The sequence below is a fragment of the Engystomops pustulosus genome, chromosome 6, assembly GCF_040894005.1.
Source record: "Engystomops pustulosus chromosome 6, aEngPut4.maternal, whole genome shotgun sequence".
Lineage (NCBI taxonomy): Eukaryota > Metazoa > Chordata > Amphibia > Anura > Leptodactylidae > Engystomops > Engystomops pustulosus.
The window spans coordinates 166086635-166105731 of record NC_092416.1 but is presented as its reverse complement, the minus strand read 5'-3'; the positions used below and the strand labels follow the sequence as shown (position 1 = coordinate 166105731).

Below are 19097 nucleotides of genomic sequence, written 5' to 3'. Positions count from 1 at the left end.
TTTTCTGACGGCCACGCCCCCCGTTTTTCGTTGCATGCAAGCCAGCGCCGATGCGACCCAATCCGATCGTGTGCGCCAAAAACCCGGGGCAATTCGTCACTAAACGGTAACATTCTGAAAACCCGGCGGAAAAACTTGATTCGGATCCTTAGTAAATGTGCCCCAATGTGCCAGATTCAGTCGCAGATTAAAGGGCAGGTCTATGACAAGCTGGAGATCCATACAGTGGTCGGAGACTCTTCATAAATCCAGTGGGTGTCCGGTACGGGGCTTAGATCATATGTTAGTGCATAATACCCCGGCGTCTGATACATCCCCCCCACGGTGTATTACATTAAGGCAAGATTCTGTGATATATCTATTAACTGATGATATACATTCCATGTTTACTTCTAGGCAACAAATTTATCCCCAGCTGATCCAAATGGGAAGGCAGATCCTTATATACAAGTAAAAATTGGTGAACAGTCGATGGACAGTGAAGATAGATATATTCCCAAGCAACTGAACCCGGTGTTTGGAGAGTAAGTCACAGTGACTTTAAGTTAACACCAAATTTCAGAATATTTAAAGGGAACCTGTCAGCAGAAATAGACCTAATAAACAACTATCAGTTTGTGGTGAAGCAGATAAACACCTTCCAGATTATGTAGGTTTTATGGACCTGCATGGTGGCATTATCCTGAACATTAACTTTGAAATTAGATGCAAATTTAGGCAGATAATTTAGCACTGAAGTCAAGCTCTCCTCACTTCAGAATGCCCCTTTCAGTGTAATTGATGTCCCGGCATCCATGAACATCAGTAACTAGCTCTCCTGAAGCTTGGTGCACAATGTCCATCACAGCAGTGAGATGTTCTAGGGTCAGGAGAGCTGGACTTCAGTGCTGAACTCACCTCCTCTATGACTTTATACATCCAATTTACATCTCACTGTAAATTTGATTTTCAGGATGAAATAAATAAGATCAGGAAGGTGGTAATTTGCTAGACAAGATACTGGTAGTGGTTAATTAGGTCAATTTATTTTGACAGGTTCCCTTCAAGAAATAAAGCAATTGTAGCAATTGAATGAGCATGTACTTTGCTTCATTACAGCAGCTTATGTAAAATACTACAAAAATTACATTATAACATTACAATAATTGTTAAAATTCTGAATAACCCCTCTAAATATTGGGTTACTTGGTGAGTTCAAAAGCAGCCACTCCCCTCTGCTCTGATTTAAAGTTCCAGCAACCTTCTGTTTAAATACATGTAAATCTTTATTGGACAAATGGTCAAAAAAGGCTAAAATCTATTAAAAAGCATAAAAAAGTGGTGCTACAACAGAAAATGTGCTAGAAAACAGAAAGTACCCCTCTGCTCTAATCTGAATAAAGCCCAGTGATCCTAATGTTGCCATCATATCACTGAAACTATAGTGTTACCCAAAATTCTGGTAGATGAAGCCCCAATTTAAAGGTGACTTGTGTCAAATTGTAATTTTACTTTTAAAGGAAACCTACCACCACGGATCTATCTATTAAGGTAGATCCGGTGGTAGGTGCCTCCAATGTATGTTAGGATAGCCCTTTTAAGGGCTAATCCTTTAGTCCCCTTTATCTTTTTTAATCTTTAATTGTGGTAATATGCTAATTTATCAAAAAGGCTACTGGGGCATGGAGTAGCTGGAGCTGAGGCTACAAGGTGCGGCTACTCCACAACCCAGTAGCCTTTTTGATCCTCCTACACAGACATCTTCAGCATGCAGCTATGAGGAGCTGCGCGCCCCCGTGTACAAAGCCAGCGTTCTGCGCATGCGCAGTAGCTCTGGCTTCGGACCCGAGACCACGCAGCCGGCGGCCTGTGATCTGCACATGTGCAGAACGCCGGCTTTGAGGACTAGGGGCTGAAGATATCTGGGTAGGAGGATCAAGGAGGCTACTGGTGCGTGGAGTAACCGCGCCGTGTAGCCTCAGCTCCGGCTACTCCACGCCCCAGTACCCTCTGGTAAATTAGCACAATTAAAGTTAAAAAAAGATAAAGGGGACTAAAGGATTAGCCCTTAAAAGGGCTAAACTTACATACATTAGAGGCAACTACCACCGGATATACCTTAATAGGTAGATCCGTGGTGATAGGTTTCCTTTAACGTCTCAATTTCCAATTTTTATTGCAATGTTACATTCATATCACTAAATAAAAGTTTGCTGATCACATGCTTTTACTACCTTTTCCTTAACTCAGGGTGTTCGAAATGACCATCTCATTCCCTGTAGAATCAGAACTGACCATTTGTGTCTTTGATCACGACCTCGTTGGGTCAAACGATTTGATTGGTGAGACTAAGTTGGACCTAGAAAACCGTTTCTACAGTAATTACCGGCCGAACTGTGGAATAGCATTACAATATGATGTGTAAGTGTGAAGAAACTTCATGAGATGTTTTATGCTGGTAAAATTTGGTTACAACATCCATTGATGCCAACTTTTTAGGTCTACTTCCTGTTTTGCCGACTTTCCTTCTGTTATAAAGATAATTCATAAATGTAGATCACATCTTAAAGAAACTGTCCAGAATAAATGTTACAATTTTATTTTCCTATATAGGACAAAATAGGTAGTTATCAGATGATAACCTTGAAGCGTGTGTCCTCCTTATGTGAATAACTTTTTTATTTGGTGGTTTAACTGGTGCTTCTTTCTAATATAGTTTACCTAATCTCAAAGAAATGTACTGAACGTTCTGCTCAAAGCAGGCAAAGGGAGTCAGGGCGTTTTCTTTGCCCTTGGACTTTTTTATTACATTGTTCATGGCTGCCATTGATACACAGCCATTGTGCACGCCTATGGCGTGGTGAGTAAATCAAGTCTTACTGCACCATGACCGAGAGGGGCAACCACGCCACATAGGTAGGCCATCGGTAGGCTAGATAAGGCAGCTTCTATTCCTGCCCCGATTTGGGGAGCAGGTGCTCAGCTCAATATGGAGATGGAAGAGTTGAGGAGTGCTCATCCCTTCATCTCCTCCTTGTCGAAATAGGCCAAAAACTTCACCCTGTTGAGGGCCTTAGATTTCCTGTAATCCATCTTATTTTCTTTGAGAAAACCAAACCCTAGAGGTCTACAATTTTGGATTCAAAGAGGTTTAATTGTATGCAGAGATAGGATGTGTAAATTATGCATAAAATATATGAAACAAATATGAAGTGAAAAATGTTTATGTTACAGAGATGGTTATAATGCCTGGAGAGATGCCTTCAAACCTTCCCAGATCCTAAACTCATTATGTAAGAAGCACAGCCTGCCGGCCCCAGAATACAGAAGAGAGGAGGTGAAAGTAAATAATAAGCTCTTTAGGGTTCCAAATGAGGCATTTCCTGAAGGTAAGTCTTCCAAATATTGTTGTACTGTAACATGTCAATATATATATACAGCAAACAGATTCCATTCCTGATTTGTCTAAAGCTGAATGAAAATTGAAAACAGCTATGGAAAACTTAGTTATTAATTTATGGTTTTCAGAGGCCTTCATGAAAGATAAGAACAAAGGAGAAGATGAGAAGCTCTCTGGTTATGATGAGCATAAGGCTCTCTACGTTCTCCAACATTGGGATGAGATGCCAGAGTATGGCACCAGGCTCGTTCCAGAACATGTGGAAGTGAGGACCTTGTACCACCCAGATAGTCCAGGGATGGGACAGGTAATTAGTTGACTCCAGACCGAGCATTTGTTGGATGATTTTGCAGACAATCTCATAAAGCTACAGGTATTTACGGTATACTTAAAGCAAATCTGCTGATTCTTAACTACAAAATAATTTTATAGTTTATGGCAAACAAAGCTCAGTTTTTCCAGTGCAGAGCTCAAAACATAAAATGAAAGGAAATCTACCATCTGTAATCTACTTACCTTAGTAGATCCAGAAGTAGATTGCCCGTGTCTGCTTAATCTCTGTAGTTCTGTGAGCTCCTGGGGCTAAGACTGCTCTATACCCCTAGTAGCCTCTGCAGAGCCGATCACCCTCACGTTCATGCCGCTTGCGAAAGTGGCAGAATGAACCCACTCAGGCGCAGTGGCTCCGGTGCGATGAGGGTTTTAGAAGAACTTTGCACAAGCCCAGTAGCTCCTGGTACCCAGCCTGCTTCATTAATGCTTTGTTCGATTTTCTTTAAATGAAACAAAAGAATTAAATAAAAATGAATTCTCTGGTTTGAAAGAAAATTGATTAGCTAGCCATAAGATAGGAAATGAATATGAGATCATGGAGGTCTTACAGCTGACGCCTATGATGATTAGATGTTGGAAGCAGTCCTGGTTCTCCTGTGAGGACTGATTTAAATGGTTGTATAGCCTTATCCGGCTAAACAATATATTGTTTGGGGGGGGGGGGGGGTCTGTAAACAAGCAGTGGCAATTGACAGGTGGCAGCATGGAACAACAGGAGCAATGGAGAAGGTAACTCTAACAATGTTTGTTTTGACAGCCCCACAGCCAGATATATCATGTATTTAAAGGCTGGACAACCCCTTTGAGCTTCTGCGGCCAGTTATCTTCCATATTGTCATGTGACAGCTCAGTCCTGTTGAATTGCTTTATCTTCTAGGGATCTCTTCATATGTGGATTGACATGTTCCCAAATGATGTTCCTGCCCCACCACCAGTGAACATCAAACCCCGCGAACCGGTTAGGTAAATACTCCAAATGTTTCTTTTATTTTTAATAATGGGTGTAACTGTACCCCTTGCTCCTGGTATCTGGGCTCTCTGCACTCTCAGACTCTCTCCTCTGTTAGCATCCTACAATTAGACCTCTTTCATAAGACAAACATGATGGAATTCATTCCTAACTTTCCTGTATTTTTTGCAGTTACGAGCTTCGTGTCATTATTTGGAATACCGATGATGTCATTCTCGATGATGTCAATCCATTTACTGGGACACCTTCAAGCGATATCTACGTGAAAGGGTATGTCCTGTGTTTCCATTCACTAAGGTTTCTCTATTGTATAATTGTATTGTATAATATATAGTTAAGAACAATGAAATAGTTCAAACTTAAAGGTCCACATCGGTCCATATATCTGTTGTAATCTGGGATCAATAATGTCTGGAATGTACAAACCCAAGCATTGAGCTTTTTCATTTTAAGCTCTGTGTGTATAGCGACAGTATTTATTTGGAGAGTCAGTCCAGCTCTGTTGGATCCATCACATTACTATCAAGAATTCTCACCAACAAATCCCATTGACTATAATGAGGGCTGTTGGGTGTCCATTATGGTGGCAAAATAGAAAGCTTGCTAATGTGTCAGATGTATAGGGGAGGGGGGTAGTGAGTCTCCTCCCAGCAGCTGAAAGTGCACAGCAAACTCCCAAGGTGGCAAGTAATGACCAGAGACAATGTTGCTCCCCATGTACAAACATAGGACTAGTTATTCCTGAAAAGTTTATTGAGCCTTGAGGTACACTTTACAGGCACCCACATTGCCGCTCACTACTTCCATAATCCGGAGTAAATATATACATTCAGCAGTTGTCCTCCAATCGCTTGCATGGGTTAGAGCAGTTTATACTTCCGATGGGAGTCTGATGTGCCTCATTGGAATCACATCTAGGTGATTATAAACATTTGGTTTTTACAATGCGCCCACCTCCAGTTGTCATGCAGGTCGATTTAGGACCCTAAAACCACAGGTCCATATGAACCTGTAGTTGGTTTAGGTTCCCAAATCCAGCTGAGAGGTTGTCTTTAAAGGGGAGGTCAAGTTTAGAAACCTTATTTTGATGTACCCTAGAGGGGATTGAAGAGTTTATAGAAGGTGAGATCAGCTGTTAAGAAATTCTAGGATTGAAGTAAAAAGACAACTAACAATTGTGACTTGTAGAGATTAAGAGTGACAGTATAAAGTGCTTTTAGGAGTTATTTTTTACATCTATCACATCTCTTTATAGACATGTTGTAGTAACCCTGATCCTGGCCCTTTTATGGTATTTCCGATATTTAGATAGCTGTCTGCTATTGGAAAGACTTGACATCTAGAAAATAGACAAAATGGGGTCAATTCATGAAGACTGACATTTTAAATGGCAGTCTTAAAATTTCTCCCGCCAGTTCTCCGGCACCTGAATCTACTTACGGTCTCTTGCCTCTTAGAAGATCGGGTACAAACTCAACGAGTTCAGAACTGGTGGGGTAATTTTCTATAGTCTCCACCAATTTTCGGTGACTATAGTAAATCCGGCGGGGTATTTATTGAATATGTTTGGAAGCCCCTGCAAGACACTATTGGAGGTGGCTTATGTCCAGATGAGTGACCATTCCATTGTCTGACCCCAGACACATGAGAATGGAGAGTGCCACTGTAGCTCATCAGCGAGGCAGCCAAAGGCAACATCACTGACCAATATGCTCCCATTCTGTTGTGTGTTATCATATACAATTATCATCTACTAATTACTATTGCAGATGGATAAGAGGCTTAGAAGGAGACAAGCAGGAGACTGATGTGCATTTTAATTCTCTCACCGGGGAAGGAAATTTTAACTGGAGGTTTGTGTTTCGCTTTGACTACCTTCCCACCGAGAAAGAGATCACATACAAAAAGAAAGAGTCCATCTTTTCCTTAGAAGAGTCAGAATTCAGGGAGCCGGCTGTGCTCGCCCTACAAGTTTGGGATTACGATCGGATATCTGCTAATGATTTCTTAGGTATGTTATCATTTAAACGATTTTCTTTTCTTAAAAGTTAACCTATTTCTGCTGTTTTGTATCAAAACAAATACTTTTTATATGTTATAATTATATATTAATACTTATAATATGGTTTTTCTTTAACACTTTTAGTTAAAGGGAACCTGTCACCAGAGGGGTATTTTTTACCGGTGACAGGTTCCTACAGACACTATACAGTAGATAGCGATGACGTTTTTTATCAAATGTGTGGCTTACTTTGTTAGCGAAATATGCTATATCAATCTTTACCTGGCTCCCTGCCACCAGGGGTGAAGTCCCAGGGGTCGCGCATTTCAAATTCTAAAATCAGCCTGCTTGTTTGCATAATGGATTCACTCGGTGCCCCACTCATCATTATGCACCCAAACCTCCTCCCACATGCTCCCACATCCTGTCTAATCATGTCAGTTCACTGCAAAAGTAAACTTTGCGCTTGCGCAGTGAGCCTTGCATTGCCGACACATGCAGTGAGCAGTGATACGGCTTGCCTGCGTCGTTTTCCTGCACATGGTTGCTAAGTACGCAAACTCTGTAGTAAGTTGCGCACTGCCTCACTGGCAGGCAACTAAGCGCACTAGAATGACGCATGCGCAAAGTTTCCTTGTGTGGTGAGCCAACATCATTAGGGGGTGGGTCAAGATAGGTAGGATGTGGAAGGGGGTTTGGGTGCATCATGTAAAGCGGGGTGCCAAGTGAATCCATTATGCAAAAGAGCAGACAGACTTTAGAATTTGAAATGCGCAAACCCTGGGACTTAACTGCGGGTAGTGGCAGGGAGCCAGGTAAAGAGGTAAAGACTGATATTACATATTTCACTACCAAACTAAGTCATACATTTGATAAAAATGTCATCGCTATCGACTGTATAGTGTATGTAGGAACCTGTCATCAGTGAAAAATACTTATTTGATGACAGGTTCCCTTTAAATTAATTTTTGCATTCCTTGTTTTCTATTTAAACTTTTGTAAGGACTGACCGGCCTACAGGTACGTGACCAAATCACCTACACAGGGCACACCTACCTCCTTGCCTCCTTATTTCCTACATGCCCTAAAAAATGTTGTCTTACTTATCTGGCCTCCTCCTCCAGTAGATGATTGAAAATCAGGGCCAATATCTGCTGAGATTATTCTCTTGTTTACCCCAAGCCCCTTTACTGCATTGATAGAGATAATCCATATAATACAGTGCCATGGCCACAGCATAAGGGACTATTGGTTCTCTGGGTCTGATGTAAAAAATATTTTTTAATTTGTTTGAATTGTAAACAGCTGGATATTGTTCATCACATTTTTGCCTCAGCTGTAACGTAAAAACCTGAAACGTGAAAAACGCATCATATATAAAGGTTAATAAGTCTGCATTTTCAAGGTTCTAGAAACATCATATTTTCTCTTACAGGATCCATTGAATTGAAACTAAGTGATATGGTGCGAGGAGCCAAATCCTCAGACCAATGCACCATCAAAATGGCCAAAGATAAAGCCACCCCGCGCTTCTCCATCTTTAGAAACAAGCGAATGAGAGGGTGGTGGCCTTTTGTTAAGCTCAGGAGCGAAGAAGATGAAGAGAGAGAAGAACGAGAGGCCGAAGACAAGAAGAAGAAGAAGAAAAAGAAGAGGAAAAATGTAAAGCTGGAGGATGTGCAGTACACCGACTCCAGCGGAAATATTTACATCCTGGCTGTAAGTGAAGTGATATAGAGAAGATGTTTTACTTGATTTTAATTAAAAAAAAAAAAAAAGCTATCAAAAGGCACAATCTATACACAAACTATAATACTATAATTAAAAAAAACTATAATAAAAACTATAATAAAAAGCACAAAATACATTTGAAAAAAAAATCAAATATTTGCAAATATAATTATTCCAAAAAAATTATTCAGTGATCACTCTTCACTTTTCTTGGATATAGGAATTGATTCATATATATTTATAGAATTTTTGAATTTATTGAATTTTTGCATTTATTGCATCTACTTTTGACTAATTCACAGCCTCATTGGTGTCTAGTGGGCTCGGACACAGTGACACAGTGAGGTACAGCATGGTGCAATGTGCAGATGGCTTCCTACGACGTAAATTAGCAAAGTTCTATTCCTGTCTGTCTTTGTGGCACCTGCCAACATCAGAAGGGCCTGCTGACAATGTGAGCTGGCTCACTAAACCCCGCCCCTAAACGGCTCACCACACCCCCTTTAACCCAATAAAATCAGGTTAAAAGTGGAGTGGTGTCTGGTGACTGACTGGCCTGCGGCTCCCTATTATATATTTAATAGGGAGCCATTCAGTAACCAGAAGAGCTGGCTCTTCTTAGTGAGCGGAGCCTAATGAGCCAGCTCACTAAGAAGAGCCGGAATTCCCATCACTAGTGCATTATTTGTAACAGTAACAATTTAGTAAAGTCTTAATTGTTCTATTTTGTTTGGTTATAGGGGAAAGTAGAAGCTGAATTCCAGCTGGTGACGGTGGAGGAGGCAGAGAAGAGCCCGGTGGGATTGGCACGTAAAGAACCTGAGCCACTTGAGAAGCCAAAGTAAGACGTATTTCAGTGGTTTTCTCTTCAACTTATCAAGTCATACTTATCAATAAGCTTCATTTAACTTACTTTGAAAATCCATTACTTGTCTTGTGCTGATGATCTGTAAAGTTGACTATTTTTCTATAGAGTCACTACAGCATCAATACATCAAGTATGACTATCATTGGAAATCCTCTTTGTTTCCCTTTTGCTCACCTCTATTCCTTTGTTACAGCCTGTACTATATCCTATTCTCCTCCACGGCTGCTTTATCAATTCTACAGTTTAAGCTCTGTACAGGCATTGATCTGGCAATGTGGTGATTTTGCATTATGGGTAGAGTAGTCCTTACTCAAGGCGACAAGTATCACTTATCAGTAAGAAATAATCGGCAGTATTGAACTTTAAAGCAGACTGTAACTCAGGGTCACCACAATATATATATATATATATATATATATATATATATATATATATAAAGGAATGCCATATGTTAATATATATAATATTATATTGTATATATAAGGTATATAAAGGTATAACAATATGTCCTACATAAGGCCTCTTCAGTATAGGGTGAAAGCAGGCTTTTACATGGGGCCCAGTACTCCTTAAAGAAAAATACACATATTTGGATACACACGTTTATACAACGGTACACTTTTATACATTCATATATACACACATTTACATACACACACAAAGTTCTATACTCAGACACACACTTATACACACATATATACATGTATACACTCATATGCACACACACAATCCTGTACTCATTATACACTCATTATACATACATAATATACTCACTCATGCAGTAAATACACATCAAATATACATACCTAGTATATACATATTGGGGCAGATTTACTTACCCAGTCCAGTCGTGATCCAGCGGCGCGTTCTCCGACGCTGATTCGGGTTCTGCCGGGATTCACTAAGGTGGTGCGCCCGATGTCCACTAGAAGTCCGCTGGAATTTACCTTCTCCGACTCCGTGTATGTGAGTCCTATTTTTGCGACACAAATTTATTCGTCAATTTCGGGGTTTTTCAGAATCCGTGGGGTTTTCCGATGGCCACGCCCCCCCTTTTCAGTTGCGTGAAAGCCAGCGCCACTATCCGATCGCGTGCACCAAAATCCCAAGGCAACTCAGCGCAAAACGGAAAAATTCGGGAGACCCAGCGGAAAAACGCGATTCGGACCCTTAGTAAATGTGCCCCATTATATACACACACACAAATAATATGTATATACATCAATACTTAGACATACAGTATACACACACCATATACACAAATAGTGCTGTATGCTGTACAGTGTGCAGCATAATATGTATATTATGGTGCACCTTTCTTTAGTGTGGCAGGTTAGATGTCGGGCCCCCTGACACTATGGACCCCATAGCAGCTGCTATGGCTGCTACCCCTGATGTTACGCACTTGGGTGAAAGTACAAACTAGACAGAATAAAGGTGTAAAACAAATGTGAAAATGTGTGCACAAATGGAGGTTTTTCCTCACCCACATCACCCGAAAGAGGCAGGGAAAAGGCTGGGCCATTGTTGGCGGAACCTTTGTCAGACAGAAAACGCCAAAAAACTGGTGTGAATGCTCAGAGAAATCTATACCAGCCCCTGGGTGGAAAATGAAGTGCATGCTGCACCAACACAAAGGGGTATCCGGATATTTAATAAATTAACCCGTGCTAGAGATAAATCTCACAGTTTATGGGGAGAATTATGACAGGAGCCCTGAAATAATCACAATAGCTTGGAATCTGCCAGGGGGCCCAATGGGGCAGGGAGGGGGGCATCCCTGGAGGAGGAGGGGGCTGTGCACTAGCTATAATCTGTGCCTAATCTAGCCGCCTGTCGGATACCTCGGGATGCCGCATTACATCACGCGCTGGCACACGATATGCCAGTGTATGATAAATTCCCCCCTATGTTTCCAGTTTGTTAGAAACATCCCAGTGTTAATTTTTTTTTTTTGTACTGAAACGTATATTTTTTATTTTGCAGCCGCCCAAAAACATCCTTCAACTGGTTTGTGAACCCCCTGAAAACGTTTGTCTTCTTTATCTGGAAGAAATACAAGAAGTACATCATTGCGCTGCTCATCATTGCCATTCTCACCATTTTCTTGGTCCTCATTCTGTACACCATGCCGGGATACATCAGCGAGAAGATCATTAACGGATAGGCGCTATCCATGTTATGTACAATGTAAATAATCGAGCGATTGTATATAGTGGTCTGAATTATTTTATGTAAAGGAGATGTGCGAGAGATAATCCTCCGGCCTCATGTCAGCCCCGTGTCATTATGTTAAAGGGGTATTCCAGGTTTTACATGGATCACCTATCCAAGCTCGGTTCCTGGTAGTGCCCAATACTTACTATGCAGCACCAGCACCATCTGCAGTGTGCCATGGAGAACTACATACACTACAACAAGAGGTGACTGTCATATTAGATACTAATCATTGTAATATATTTGGACTATACGGTCATAATATAACATATATTCTGATTCTGAATTGTCTCTATGATCCGATATAACCTGGTCATGGCTCTAGTATTTGTTTACATGATCTCTCTAATCAAATTTCATGAATCAGATAATATTAGGATAAGAAAATTATTTAACTAAAACGGATCTCCTTCTTTGATGGCAAAAGCACATGGAAATTTGTGGACTACCGGGTTGGTGGAATCTAGGTGAAATTGTTCTTATTATGGAGATAGCACTAGAACTGCTGTAGGGAGTCTTATAGGCCAGGCAATACGCCTTAGGAAAACGGTAGGGAAGTAAGATCTTTCCTTACGAACGAAGACTTTGCCAATTCAGGCTGCCTTGCAGGCGTGTGGAGACTTATAGCTATTGGTGCTCCTTTAGGGGATTTTAGGGTTATATGCAAATATGTTTTCCAGGATGGGATAAGGAAAACAATGCCTCTTTTTCGACCTTGAAGGGCAGCCCCCTTAACATCAAGCATGACTTAATTTTTGAGAAACCTAATGACATTATGTGAGATTATTTGGGGAACAGATATGCAGGTTACCTCACATCTAAAGAAAGAAAGCTCTGTCTCTTTTGTGCCATCAAATAGCTAACCCACTGTCAACGTCCAACTTTTTAGAAGCTCTAACTTTTGCATCCTATAATAAAGCTTCCTTTGTTGCAATTTTTGCTCTAGACAATTAGCGATGTGAGTTTTGCCACACAATATCCTAATTAGGCTCATTACTGTCAGATGGGCGGCCCTGACCTTCAGCAGATAGCACAGAACTGCCCACCTGACAGTAAAGATTATTCTTTACCAAATTTAACTTATTCCTCAGGAATATGTGGGGCTAAAACCAAACCAAGAGACCCAATTGCAGACTGCTGTTTAGGGTTTCATGCCCTTGTCGTTACAGTCCAGGGGGGTAACTTGGGTCAGGACTAGTAGCATATTGTACGAGCTCTATGGATATGTTTATTGTCAGGCTCTTTAGGTTTAGCTGCATATGACAGACAGGGATGCACCATCTATGAGGCTAATTGAGCCTCTTGCCTCAGGCAGTTCCACCTGCAGCAACATGGGGGGGCAACATCAGGGGCGCAATTTCTATGGCAGTAGACACTTTAGATTGATCCCTGATGACAAAAAGAATGATATGAGAATGGAAGCTAAAGCCAAAGGGAGACCACAAACCGGAGCTGTGTCGCTTGCACTACTGAGAAGCGACATCTGCAGCTTTTAGCTTAAAGGACATCAACCACCAGGATGAAGGATTGTAAACCAAGCGCACTGACATGCGTGTGCCCCCTCTGGTGGGATTTGCTCTTCTTTAAGCTATCTATGCCCGTGTTTTTAAGAAAAAAGCTTTACAAATTATGCAAATGAACACAAGGGGCTCCAGGCTCAATTAACATATATGGAGCCCAGAGCCCCTCAAGATTATTTACATAATTTTTAAACCCTTTTTTTTTCTAAAAACTAAGGCATAAGAAGATAAAAGAAGAGTGGATCATGCCAGTGGAGGCACACACCAGTATGTCAGTATGCTTGGTTTACAATCCTTCATCCTGGTGGTAGATGTCCTTTAACATGTTTACTATGATATGTCATATTTATAATATATATAGTAGAGGGAATCTGGAATTCCCTCCGTTTGCTTTAGCTATAGGTATTTTATAATACCAAGTTGTGTACTTGTAAATCTTATAACAATTACAGTCTGATGCCAGACTGCATAATGGTATATTGTATGTATCTGCAAATGTGTCCGATTATTACATGTAAATAATAAATGTAAATCAATATATTACATTATTTCAGAAAATGTGCGCAAACAATACTACATATATATATGAAATAAAGGGTTACACTAAGGCTCCGTTGCTTAATTGTGGAAACTTAAAAGAGTAATCAAGTTTCTGGGATAGGTGATGGGTCTGATCTCAGAGGTGACCATAACCCCCGCACACACACATACACGCAGGCTACATAAAGTGCTTGTGATGCTCTGGTTATAATTGCTTTTGCTGCACAGGTCAGCAGTGTCATGTTCATTTAGCTCATGGCCTGGCTGCAGTGCAGTCTTATTCAATTCAATAGGCCTTAGCTGCAATACCAAGCACAGCCACTATATAATGTGTGGCACAGTGCTGGGATGGAAGTAAAACTACTGCATTGCTTGTGCAGATGTAATGTGCAGATTTGTTTGTTTGACAGTAGGGGGTCAATCACTATGGCTTAGACACCATATGAATCTCCCTCTCCCCCGCCAGTTTTGGAGATTCTTAGTCCCACTATGGGCATGTCGGGGCAGAGGGTAGGCCGAGGGTGGGTCCGTCACATTTGCTATAGTCTCTGCTGTAAACCGGCAGAGACTATAGCAACAAACTCTGCCAGTTCTAAATGCCAGTCTTAATGATTTTCCCCCCAGTGAGTGGGAGTGCTGGAAATACCTGAGCGCTGTGCTTAGCACTCTCATAGTATTGAATGGAGCCACAGGATGTATGCTTGACCTGCCGATCCACCAATTAGTGAGAACTGAACCTCTGATCTTGGGATTGGTACTATCTTATCCTCAGAAGACCTACTAATATTAAAGATTATTCAGGTCCAACTACTGGGAAAACTACCGATAAGCACATGGGTGAAGGCCAAAATCAACACAGAGAATTGAGACAAAAGAACAGCTCCATTCTCTGTGTAGCGTCCAGGTCCTATAACTGCGTAACTTAGCATCCAGTCAATGGGAGAGCAATCCTGGCCTGAAGAAGACACCCATTTGGTGATGAAACACGTTGAACTAATGAATTATGGTTTTTAAATGAAATGAGTCTCTGCTATTGCCTGCTTTTCTATCACAAAGTGCAGCTACACACCTGAAAACTTTTTCTCCAAATATTCAATGCATCGAGAAAGCAGATCTCCTCTAGCTCTGTTCTCTGTGGTGAATCCAGAGGTGACAGTATCACCTGATCATCACGTTTCCAAGTAACTGCCCCCCATGATTCAATATGGATGACATATTTTATGGATTGACCTGCAATATCTACAAAGTGTAAAACCCTTAAAAGGAAACCTACCATCAAAATGAAAATGTTACCAAATGTCACCAGCTTTATGATAACCAAGTACTTAAAGAGGACTAAAAAAATGCTCTAGGAGCTGCTTACTAAAGTAAGCAGCTCCCTAGCTCTACCCCAGTAATAGCAGTGTGAAATTGCTAGCTTTAAACACTGCATATTTTTTGAAAACCAGACCTAGCTTACAGCGGTCCGGCGTATTCATGAGGGGGCGGTCCAAGGAGGCAGTGACTCCCACATGAAGCCTGGCAGTCACTAACGACCAATGATAGGGGAGGGGCATGAGAGGGGCGGTCCAGAGAATTAGCTAAGGAGAACGGAACTACTCGGACCACCCCCTCATGAATACGACGGACTGCTGTAAGCTCGGCATTTGGAACGCTATGTAGTGCAGTGTTTGCTAGATTTATCGGTAGGATCCGATAAAGCTAGCAATTTCACACTGCTATTACTGGGGTAGGGCTATGGAGTTACTTTAGTAGGCAGCTCCTCAAATGTATTTTTTTTAGACTGACGGGTCCTCTTTAAAGGAAATCCAGCATGAAAATCCATTGTGATAAACCAGGGACATTACTCATAGATCCGGGCACCGGGACTGTGGTAATCTACTTACTGTATATGTGTTATCCATATCTGCCCATACAAGGGGCAGTATGTTGATATTCGATATACTTGACTCCTTCAACATCTGTAATAGTGGACAGTAAGAACATCAGAAAAAAACTGAACCTACTGTAATTGTCGAATTTTATTCAATCTTCATAAATCTTCAAACTTGGATCAAAAGTATATGGGGTCCTGTATAAAATCCAGTGCTGTCCATAAAAACCAATACGACGACAGGACTGATTTTGTAAGAGCCTGATACTACAAGATTCTGCAGGCAACACATTGGGGCACATTTACTTACCTGTCCACGTCGCGATCCCCAATCCGGAATCATGTCCGACGATCATGGATTGTGCAGCGATTCACTACTGCGCCCGATATCCTGCATGTGTCGCTTCCCCGCTCAGGTCCGACAGAGTTCACCTTCTTCTTCCCGGTGCATGTGAGTGCATTGGTTGCGACACAAATTGAAAGTTAAATTCCGCGCTCAGTCCGAATCAGTCGGATCGGCCAAGCCCTGATTTCTGTTGCATGAAAGCCAGCGCCGATGCGCCTAAATCCGATCGCGTGCGACACAATCCCCTGCTAAATACCTGTCACGGACATGTGTAACCTGAAAATTTCTGAAATCCGACAAAAGTGTGTACCCTGGGACCCTTAGTAAATAAGCCCCATTATTTTTTTTTATGTGCAATCATTCTGGAGATTCTCTGATATAAATATTCTTCTCTCTCCAACACACACAAAGAAAAAGACAAAATAATAGGAGGATCAGGAGTATTGTATTTAGAGGTGGGAGAGTCTGTGATAAATGGATCCAAGAAAATCGACATATCTGTTGTTGTGCAAGTAAATAAAAGGCAATTGAATCCAAGGCTCATTACACCTGGAGTAACACAGAGATATAATCAATGAGCACTCATGTAGGACATGAGCTCGGAAACCTAATCATGATGAATGAGGCCATTCTGAAAAGCATGATTTTATAATGTGGCTTTCCAGGCAACACATGTAAATGCAGGATCAATACCCATGTAGGTAAATGAGCTTTAATCATCTACACAGAGGAAGTACTTACCTTATCATAATCCTTATTTGTTAAAAATTATTCCTGTAAATTAGAAGGATAATTTGAATATACATTATGTATAAGTAAAACGTATGCTGTAAATGGCACAAGTGATGTCTACTAGGCTTGCCGGCTCAATACAGACTCTATGTATAGAGAAATATAGATTTTTTTTTGTAGCGCAGTTTTAGTACTTCTTCACATTTTCTGATTGTAGTGGGAATGGTGTAACATTTTTTTAGAATCCTGTGAATGGACTCTGAATTCAGAACTTGTAAGCCACATCCAGGATTGCCTTGCTGGAAGCTGATTGGCAGCTGCCTTGCAGTATCTGATCCCTAGAAAGTTGGATGGTTTCATTCTGTAGGCTCAGCTGTGGGTTGAATGGTGCGAGAGCTGGTCAGTGAGGTGTTGGGGGTAGCATCCAAGGCCTGGATAAATTCCCGGGGTTCTGTTCACTCAGGGCTGGTTATACTTTCTCCTATGACCTATAGTACTACTGTCTGTTTCTGTACATGAAACCCTGAATTTGTACCTGAGCCTGTGTCCAGCCTCAGCCAGTACCCTAAACTCCAGTCAGCACTGCAACCTGTATCTAAGCCGGTATCCAGCCTGAGCAGATACCCTGAATCCCAATCTAATCTGAAACCCGAAATCTTGTTCCCTGTCTGATCCAGAACTTCAAACCTGTACTCTGTATACTGTTTCAGAGCCTGTACCTTGTTCCTTAGTTCATGCCTGTCCCCGGAGGACGACTTCCCACGTGGTGCTTTCGTCGCATTTTTAAACGCATCCGAAACGAAAGTGGGGTTTGGCCAAAACACATATATACGTTTGTAATGAAACGTATGAGAAATACGCAGAAACGGATTGAGGAATACTGCCGGGCTGCTCAAAGCAAGGCAAGACCTTCCTATGGGCAATCCTGGCTTATGGACCCAGTCATAACATCACCTGCTGAGACCCCTATAGCTACCCACTCTCTCTCAGATATCTGAAATATCTTTATTATACACATACATGTGTGTACAGAACTGGGAAAGGGGAAAAATCTGATGTCGGATCCTTTTGGCCACCTAAAAGCAGTTGGACTGATTGAGAAGTAAAGACATTGCCCATAGCAACCAACCATGACTTTGATTTAAAGGGGTTTTCTAAATGCAAGCTTACCTCTAGGGCAATGGTCACGCGTTTCGCTAGCGCTAGAGCACAGGGAAATGCATGCGATCGATAACCAGGCCCCAGTGTTTTGCTTTTAAACATTACAAGACACCGGGGCCTGGTTACAGATCGCATGCATTTCCCGGGAAACACATATGTGATGGGGCCCCTTGTACACTAGCATCACGTCATGAACATAACGCTAGTAGAACGTGTGACCGCGGCCTGAGGGTGATGCCACACATGGCGTTTTGAACCCGTTTTGGTCCGTTGTAAGCAGTCCGTACAAAAACGCATCCGTTTTTGACCAGTTTTAATTAAGATAATTGGTGAAACCTGTCAAAAACGCATGTGCTTAAAAAGGACTGCTTAAAAACGGACCAAAAACGGACCAACGCCATGTGTGGCATCACCCTAAGCACTGGAGAGGCAGATTGGAAGCATCAGAGACCCAAAGCCTCCACTATGACCATGGGGGTCCCTCACAAGATGTATATATGCTTTTTTTTCTATTACTTAATAAAACCATTATTGTTTTTTCTGATTTTTTTTTAAAGACTTTTCTTTTTAAAGACTTTCTAAGATAGAGGATTGGAATTTAATTTGTTTCTTATTTCCCTGCTGAGTTACCTACTCAAAGTCACAAACTTTTCTCATCTGGGACACATTATTGGAGTAGAGGTCAAGACTGAGGTCAGGAATGGTCCATCTTCTGACTACAGTCAACACCAAACCCCCCGAACAGAGGGGACAGGGAGTTACATCTGAGTTATTTTAAGAAATAGCTATATTACAGTGTCTTTGAGCTGTACAATTAATTTAAAGGGGTTAGTCACTAATCCAAAGGCATAACGACTATTGTCTATGGGGGTCATTTACTAAGGGCCCGAATCACGTTTTTCCGATGGGTTATCCGAAAATTTCCGATTTACGCCGATTTTCCCTGAATTGTCCCAGGATTTTGGCGTACGCGATTGTGGCGCATCAGCGTCGGCATGCACGCAACGGAAATGGGGGGGGCGTGGCCGTACGAAAATCCGACGGATTAGGAAAACCCACCGCATTTTTTTAAAAAAAGTGTCGCTTGACACGCACTTACCTGCACCCGGCCTGGCTTGGTGAACTTCAGTGCATTCCGATGAACTTCAGCGCAGCAGCAGCAGCGACACCTGGTGGACGGCGGAGGAACTGCCTTATTGAATCCCGGCAGAACCCGAATCCTTCGCAGAGAACGCGCCGCTGGATCGCGAATGGACCGGGTAAGTAAATCTGCCCCTATGTGTCAGGCTGCAAATATACTTTGACTGTGTGAATGCAGCTTTGTGTCTGTTCCCCTACAATAGGGTCAGTGAGGGGAATGTTTATAGGATTTTTATAAATGTAATAGTCACATTCATGTAGAAGTAAACAAGATTTAAAAAGTCT

The 19097-nt window shown here is 41.7% G+C and overlaps 1 protein-coding gene across 1 annotated transcript in view; it reads left to right on the top strand.

Moving 5' to 3' along the window:
• Window positions 1-13610, top strand: part of LOC140064910 (fer-1-like protein 4) — an 80675-nt gene extending 67065 nt beyond the window's left edge. The window contains exons 36-45 of the mRNA XM_072112232.1: window positions 397-524; window positions 2230-2400; window positions 3214-3368; window positions 3508-3686; window positions 4590-4675; window positions 4854-4952; window positions 6452-6693; window positions 8120-8403; window positions 9156-9256; window positions 11270-13610. Coding sequence (XP_071968333.1) covers window positions 397-524; window positions 2230-2400; window positions 3214-3368; window positions 3508-3686; window positions 4590-4675; window positions 4854-4952; window positions 6452-6693; window positions 8120-8403; window positions 9156-9256; window positions 11270-11450 — 1626 coding nt within the window. The 3' untranslated portion in view covers window positions 11451-13610. The remainder of the gene's footprint in view (window positions 1-396; window positions 525-2229; window positions 2401-3213; window positions 3369-3507; window positions 3687-4589; window positions 4676-4853; window positions 4953-6451; window positions 6694-8119; window positions 8404-9155; window positions 9257-11269) is intronic.
• Window positions 13611-19097: the final 5487 nt, after the last annotated feature.